The sequence below is a fragment of the Polypterus senegalus genome, chromosome 4 (assembly GCF_016835505.1).
Source record: "Polypterus senegalus isolate Bchr_013 chromosome 4, ASM1683550v1, whole genome shotgun sequence".
Taxonomy (NCBI): Eukaryota; Metazoa; Chordata; class Cladistia; order Polypteriformes; family Polypteridae; genus Polypterus; species Polypterus senegalus.
Window position 1 is genome coordinate 125,838,497 of NC_053157.1, and position 7,910 is coordinate 125,846,406.

The window sequence follows — 7,910 nt, forward strand, 5'->3', positions numbered from 1 at the left end:
CGTGTGTGTGTGTGTGTGTGTGTGTGTGAGTGGGCCCAGCCTGTAAAAGGCAGACATCCAATTCTAGTGTTGTTTCTATGTTGTTCTCATTTCTTCTGGTGGTACAATCAAATAACAAATTTAAATGCATTGCCTATGCAAGCTTGGATCCCCTGCATAACTGTGGAGTAGTTCACCCTTACCACTCAAATAAGATTCCCCCTCTTCCCTTCTGTGACCTCTCCCTCCTGCAGTTTTAACCTTAAACACCAACCTTCCTCCAGACTCAATAAACTCTTGTTGTAAAGTGGTTTTTAAATCCGGTCATGGTGTCACAGACAACTTGCAGTAGTGCCAGGTGCAGCAGACTAGAAAAGTCTTTGGTGGGTTTTTGGATCCTTAAACTCTAGGGTGTGCAAGGAAGGGCCTTGTCTGTCTCCTTAGGTAAAAGGGTTAGAATGGCCCCATATGTTACTTATAGAAATGTTTTTGCTTTTCAAGCATTCTTTCCATGGTCACACTCTTGTTTCTGATGAGAAAGCTAGGTATCCTAGTCTACTGTTAGAGGAGCTCCATACTGTATGCTTCTATCTACATCACCTCTCAGTTACATTGAATTTATTGTCGTAATTTACTTTCATTACCTGAGTTTTATTGTGCAGTTCAAAATGAAACATATTAAACTGAAAGACTACAGACATGCATCCTTAACATTTTACATCATGAAAACTACGTAAACAGTTGAAGTTACCTACCTCAGACATGTGGTGAAAACAGCACCTCATCCAAAGCACTTTGCCTGTTAGATGCACATTTGTGTAGGCAACATCAATCTGTTATACAGGTCCTTCATTTATTTGGATCGGGCATGCAGACACAAGGCCCATGTTCTTCACCTATGTGGTGCCTTTCACAACACTACTGTAATATAAGCTAAGATCAGTGAAAATGGGTGGTTGCTGTGTGTCTTGGATTTCTGACAATAAATGGAGCACTATTTGAGGCTACATAACAGTGTGCAAGGTTAAAGGTTTGGTAAGTGACACAGGGACTCTCTGAAGAACTCCCAGATTTCTTCCTGCTTACCCTATTGTAATACTCTGAGACTAACTGCTGAGATTCTTGTGTGGGTATGCCAGTGTGGGCTGTACAGGAGGCCTGGTGGATGACTTCTTTTAGTGAGGAATTGAGGAAGCATATGCAGCTTAATGTTAGCAAAACAGATGATGATGATGATATACTACTAGAATTGACCAATTCCTTAATCCAAGAAGAAGGTGTATGTAACTGGACAAAATCTGTATTGGGCTGCAATCACTGAAACAATATACAAAATTGGCTAACTGTGTTTCCAAGGGTTGCTGAGGTCATTTGACATGAGTAGAATAAATCTGTATGGTTGCTGAGGTAATTTGACATGAGTAGAATAAATCTGTATATGTTGCATGAATTTAAGGTACCAAGTGTGCTCTTTTAAAACAACAATTGTGAACAGACTGGATAACGTAATCAATAAGACCAGTTCTGTTTTAGGACCAGGCCCTGGAGTGGTGGCTCTGAGGCTAGGGATCTGCACTGGCAATCAGAAGGTTGCCAGTTCGAATCCCATAAATGCCAAAAGCGGCTCTGCTTTGTTGGGCCCTTGAGCAAGGCGCTTAACCTGCACTTGCTGAGCGCTTTGAGTAGTGAGAAAAGTCCTGTATAAATGCAAAGAATTATAAGCTGCTGGCTATCAGGAACAGTGCCTCATACCTGCTGATACCCTGGCAACCTGTGGATCACCTTTAATTCTTGGCTCTTCTACTGTGGTGCAGTGAGTGCTATTGGATATCTTTCTTTTTTACTATTTACCATTACATGTTAAAACATATACCTTGAATGGACAATTTGTTTTCTGACATTTTAGTAGGTTAATGTTACATTTAGTATGGTCAAATTAATTTTTTTTTGCTCTCGGTCTAGTATTTAATATGACTAATAACTATTCTAAAGTAACATTTTCTTTTACACAGTTCATAGTTTAAATTTTCCAATCCCTTCTGTTACATACTGTTTTAACTCAAATTTCTTTTGTCTATTTAAAGTGTTTGCTGAATGTTTTTTTTTATTTTTAACATTTACCTTTCCTTGATTTTATTTTTTCTATGACTCTGAAATTACATTCTGCCCTACTGTCCACTGTACCTAAACATCAGACATTTTCACAATTCTTTTGCAATTTAGAAACTGGAAAGTAAAGTTGATTTTTCTTTATATGTCTGCTTGTGCATGTGTATTTTAAGGCAGTATTTTACAGCATCAGGAAATATAAGACATACAGTACATTCATTAAAGATACAGTCAAAGAAAGAGACTGTTTACTAAGCATAATTGTAAACCTATTATATTTACTGCCAGCACAATAAAAAACATAGAAAATTATAAAAAAAATGTAACATGAAATTATATGTTTAGGGTTCTTCCAATAATACTAAAACTGAAAATGAAATCATGGTTGACAACTCTCTTAATTCTTTTTCCAATATGATGTTAAGCTGATGATGCAGTGCTGTCTGCATTAGATTGTAAAAGCTGAACAACACAACGGACACATCGAGAATAGTTATCCTGTAATCCATCTCCATGCTGAAATTCAGCAGAAAGCATTTCCATCTGCTGATTAGTTAAATTTAATGTGTTGGATGACTCTTCTTCCTCAGTCACATCAGAAGAAATTAAAGCTGGCCCCCCAATTCTTTGTAAGTTTTCTAATAAAAGCTGTTCAATAGTAGCATCAGATGGAGCAGAATTTGTGATGAGAAGCCCATCTGACCAAATCTGTTCTGGTGTTCGGTTTCCTTCTGTTCTAATTCTGTGCATATTCCAACCATTTCTAAATAGTTCAAGTCGTTTGTTAATTTCATTAAGGTACACTAAATGAAGACATGCTATGTGTACATTATTGTCTGGATTCAGAATACGAAGATCCTCCATTTCATAGAATTCCTTGTAAAATGGTTCAATGACCTGTGAGAATACGTCTTTCCAAAGCCTTTCAATTCTTTGGTTGTGTACTGATTGTCCAGTAATATGGCTACCACGCTGCAGTCCTCTCAGGATATTCATGAGTAGTGCTACTTGAGTATTTTCTCCTCCATGATCTGATCTTACTCGAGATGGTAAGCCATACTTCACAACAGCCTTGCAAAAAACTTTTAAAACTGTGAATGATTTGTTATCCAATGCACAATTTAAATATGGAATAAGACGCGAGAATCCATCAATACATCCATGAACAGTAAATCCCCATCTACAAAAAAAAAATATATTTAAAGGAAACCAGAACATAAATTATATATCCTAAATATTTTTTGATCAGAAAATTGATATTCTATTACTTTTCTCAAATGAATGAGATTACAATAAACTGGCTTACCTTGCTCAGATCAAATTCAGTAATAAATAATGCAGGTAACTAAAAGTGTAAGAGCTACCTAATATACCATACAGCTGTACAAGAATGAATTACCTTATCAACTTCATGTGGCTGTCCATGTGCCAGAGACTGTTTGGGGATGCAACTCGGTATGATCTTCTTTGGATTACCTGGGCCCATCTTCCTGCAGTACTCATAGGGTCAATTCTCATTAAAGAGCTGCGTATTCTTTTTCTTTGTACAATTAATCCCTTTGCTCTAAGATATCCACTGATCATCTGTTAGGAATTCATACAGCAGGAATGTTTTAGTAAGCTAAAGTACACTAATATGTTGGTGTGTGTGTATAATCACAGGATTAATTAATGAAAGGCTTCTTCTAACTTTTTAAAGTTCTGCATTAAAATACCACATCAAACAAACTTAATAAGTGATTGCAGAGAAGCAGAGGTCACTGGGGCAGAACTACAGTAGGTTAAAGAAAGGAAGAGAAACTGAACCCAAGCCAATGAAAGAGTAGAGCTAAACACATTTACCCATAATATTCCAAAAAAGATTAATGTAATATCCTTGGCCTTTGCATTGTGAGTAAAAAATATTTCTGCAGAGACAACACAAACATGGGGGAAACTTGTACACTCCACATTGTTACTACATATAAAATATGCAAATAAAAATAATTCAATTTCTAGAAGCAAAAAAAAAACTTACCTCTGTCCCAGAATTTGGATATTGAGAATGGAGCAGTTTTACTTCATTATCAAGTTCATTATCAGTAATGCCACTGAATTTACTGCGTGGGGACAGTCCTTCCTTTTTAAGTCTCTTGTAGATATATGACACAGAACAACCTAAGTGGTCAGCAATCTTCTGTCCAGTATATCCTCGTAAAATATAAATTTGAAGTTGTTCTCTAGTAATCAATATCTTTGGTAAACCATGGCCACCTGTGTGTTATATTGTTGTTATTGCATAAACCTCACAACCATTATAATATTCATCTCTTTTAAAATGAATATAGAAGATAAAATACCTCAATTTTGTGGTCTAGTTTTGACTGTTTAAACTCACAAATTGTAACTGACATATTTAAAGTTTAATGTGAAATGGATGTACAGTAAATATTACTAAAAACTTACATTTAATTTTGAGATTACATATAAAAACATATAAGGAAGAGTGAGGTAGACTGACTGTCACATCCCAAATAGTGATTTTGAATGTTTTTTAAGATGAAGTAGGCTATTACCTTAGGTAATTAGTCATTCAAACCTAAGCTATTTACACATATAAAATCTTTTGGTGCCTTTGAATCAAAATTATTTCCACTTCCTTCACCACCTCTTGAGCAACATTCTCCTTGACTAGAAATTAAGAATAACTAAATATCCTGAATTTGCATTGTTTTATTTCCTTTTCTCAAGAGGGATACTTAGAACAAAATATTAAATTAGGTTTTGTTCCTCTATATATAGGACTTATGCAGTATACACATTCCATTCATTTATTTTAAGATAACATACCTTCTCGTCTGCGTTGAGTTGTAAAAGTACTACTGCTTGACTGAGAATCTTCCATATTTTCAAAGAAACTCAACAAATCCTCTAAAGAATGTGATATTTCTATACGAATGTTCTCTGGTATTTGTACTGAAATTCTGTCAAACTGTGTTTTGGTCATTTGAAGCAACCTCAAATTAGAATTGTTAATTTCCAAAGAGCCTTCTTCTGCATTTCGCTGAAAGGTTCTAAGGATATTTTTGACTTCCCTGAGAACAGAACGTGCTCCTGATGTTTCTGCCATGATTACTGGCTGCTAGAAAATAAATATGATCCAGAGATGTTGTTAGTTCAGCAGGAAGTGATGTAAACATATATTTAAATAAGGAGGAAGTGATTTAAAGATATCTGTAATTCAATTAAAGATATCTCTAAATAAAGAGGAAATAATTTAAAGATATCTGTAAGTATGCAAGTGCTCATTTAAAGATATCTGTAAATCATTTAAAGATATCTTTAAATACGCAAGTTCTCATTTAAAGATATCTGTAATTCATTTAAAGATATCTGTAAATCATTTAAAGATATCTTTAAATACAAAGTGTTCATTTAAAGATATCTGTAATTCATTTAAAGATATCTGTAAATCAATTAAAGATATCTTTATATACGCAAGTTCTCATTTAAAGATATCAGTAACAACCTTGACTAAAATATTCTAAGCCAAAGTGACATTTGGAGATATCTGTTATTGATTTAAAGATATCTGTAATTGATTTAAAGATATCTTTAAAAGATTTAGAGATATCTTTAAATGTTTTTAAGATATCTTTAAATGATTTAAAGATATCTCTGAATGATAATTTGGCTTGCCAGAATTATACACCCGTGTGTTGGTGCTGTCATGCAGTATGATACCTATAATATTGCTCATCGATTGATAGCGTTACCATAAAACACCAAAATACATTTTGGAATTCGGCACATAAATGGAAACAACAACTGTTAGCCATCTGGTATATATAATATCTAAAGAAATGGGGATATGAAAACTGCATCTTAGAGCAGTAATTTTCAACTTTTCTGGTGCTGCAATGCACTTATACTCATGTATGTGTCTTCGTGATCCACCAAAATGTTGCTGCCATTGGCACTTGGAGAATCAAGCACAATTGTGACAACTTTGGCCTTGGTGAATCAAGTGTGATCAGGGAGGGGATTGAGTACGATCACCAGAACGGCAATCTGACACTGCGAGATCCACTACATGACCCACCATAACCCACTACCATTATAAACAATGGCACCTCGCAACCCACCAAATCGGCTGCTGAACCAAAAGTTGGTCACAACCCATTGGTTGTTAAACACTCTCCTAGATCTTGTAGCTGCAACATCTGTATATTAGGGTGTTGTTTAATTCAAAGCAGTGTTAGTCCTTTGAAACAGCTTAAAAATAAAAACTGCTATAATACTTCTTGGCAAATCTCAATCCAATATTTGTTGCCAAAACAAGGCCTTACTGAAATGCCAGCTTGGAACATTGAGAAGGTATCCATGAAAAGGACCTGGGCCAATCAGTTAACACTGCAAATTGCTCACCAAAAAAAAGAATAATTGCCAACAAACTGCAAAATGTTTTCTAATATATTTATTGTATACCTGACTGCAGCTAAAGGTACAATATTTAATATGCTGGAATATGTTGGACAAGGAATTATCTACTTATGCATTTGTGATAACTTTCTCATTTTTAGTGGAACAATAAAATGTTCGAGAGTTTGTATCACAATTTTATTTGGATGATACAGGCTTACGTGGCAAAGTCTGCCAAAAGCGGTCTGATTTCATGCCAAACAGAGTCTGGATATACAGTATTAAAAAATATACCTTTGACAACACTGGTTGGCTTTGACAGATGGGTATCAAAACAAAACAGAAAGTAAATCTGGGAAAATAAGTGAAATGTTGGGCAAGCAGAACATAAGAAAAGAAACACAACATTAAATGGGCATTTTTTTATTTTTAAAGAATCCTAGATGAGAAATTGCAGTGTAGGTAGCAGCAGCAAGTAACAGCCAGATTTTACTTTTGCCGAGTACAGTGGTCTGTTAATCATTTTCCAAATGCTATGTAGTTAAATGTTGTACTACTGGAGAGGTATAGTCAACAACAAAGTTCAGCTAAAAGTGCCAAGTGTGGAGTATGTCCAAGTATAGCAAAGTCTGAATCTGCTAAAAATGCAGGCAAGTGCTATATTATGTGACATCACCAATAGCAAACCTACATTAACAGGCTTACTGTATATTGTGCTGTCACTTAAGCAATTTAAGTAGTCAAACTTGATGTTAGGGGTGTAAGTTTAAAACCTGTTTGTTTTTGTAGTCTGTCTAATGTTGAAAGGCTCTAAATATGAGGAAGTGTGTTACCTGGCTAAACTCAAAACATTATTTTCGTTATTTCAAATGAATGCAAAAAACTTGAAAGGAATTTCAGTTACAGTTTGTTTTTAAATATTATAAGTAGGACTTACTATGCAATTAAAAAACTAATCGCAATTAATTGCACAATTAAAATTTTTAATCAAAATTAACTTTATATTAATCAGAATTTTACATATTTTCCTTGAAGCATAGTAATACCATACCACATCATCATCAAAGCCTGCTAAATCCTAAGGAGATCCTGTCCCAGCAAGCTTTTCTTAGAGATTATTTCCAAATACAAAACAGTTTTAATAACTACTTGCCTTGGCACTTTAAATTATTCCAGTTAGTTTATTGATAGTTTTGTGTAATAGAAACAAATGACAAACACTAATCAGTCAACAGCTTTTTTCTTTTATTTTGAGCCACATCACATTTCAAATTAGTTTAGCACTTTGATTGGTTCTGTCAATAATGCTTTTTTAAAATGATATGATGATTAAAAAAGTAATTTGCTTAAGCAAGCTTGCTTATTTAAAACTGGTTGGTGCAAAGGATGCTGTTTTTTTCTGTTAACCACAGAAACAGAAA

At 34.5% G+C, this 7,910-nt stretch overlaps 1 protein-coding gene across 1 annotated transcript; it reads right to left on the minus strand.

Moving 5' to 3' along the window:
- Positions 1-2,508: 2,508 nt before the first annotated feature.
- Positions 2,509-5,280, minus strand: LOC120528745. Its single transcript, XM_039752891.1, has 4 exons — positions 4,918-5,280; positions 4,106-4,341; positions 3,488-3,672; positions 2,509-3,268 (listed from the first exon to the last, which is right to left on the minus strand). The coding sequence occupies exons 1-4, from the start codon at positions 5,195-5,197 to the stop codon at positions 2,509-2,511; spliced, it is 1,461 nt and encodes a 486-aa protein (XP_039608825.1). The 5' UTR covers positions 5,198-5,280.
- Between the last annotated feature and the right edge of the window lie 2,630 nt (positions 5,281-7,910).

Excerpts from the sequence above, each read along its gene's own strand:
- LOC120528745 (XM_039752891.1), bottom strand. The coding sequence starts at position 5,197 with ATGGCAGAAACATCAGGAGCACGTTCTGTTCTCAGGGAAGTCAAAAAT. Across the intron at positions 3,673-4,105 it reads ATCCAAATTCTGGGACAGAG|ATGATCAGTGGATATCTTAG; the intron begins GTAAGTTTTTTT and ends AATTCCTAACAG. Across the intron at positions 3,269-3,487 it reads AGCCACATGAAGTTGATAAG|ATGGGGATTTACTGTTCATG; the intron begins GTAATTCATTCT and ends TTTTTTTTGTAG.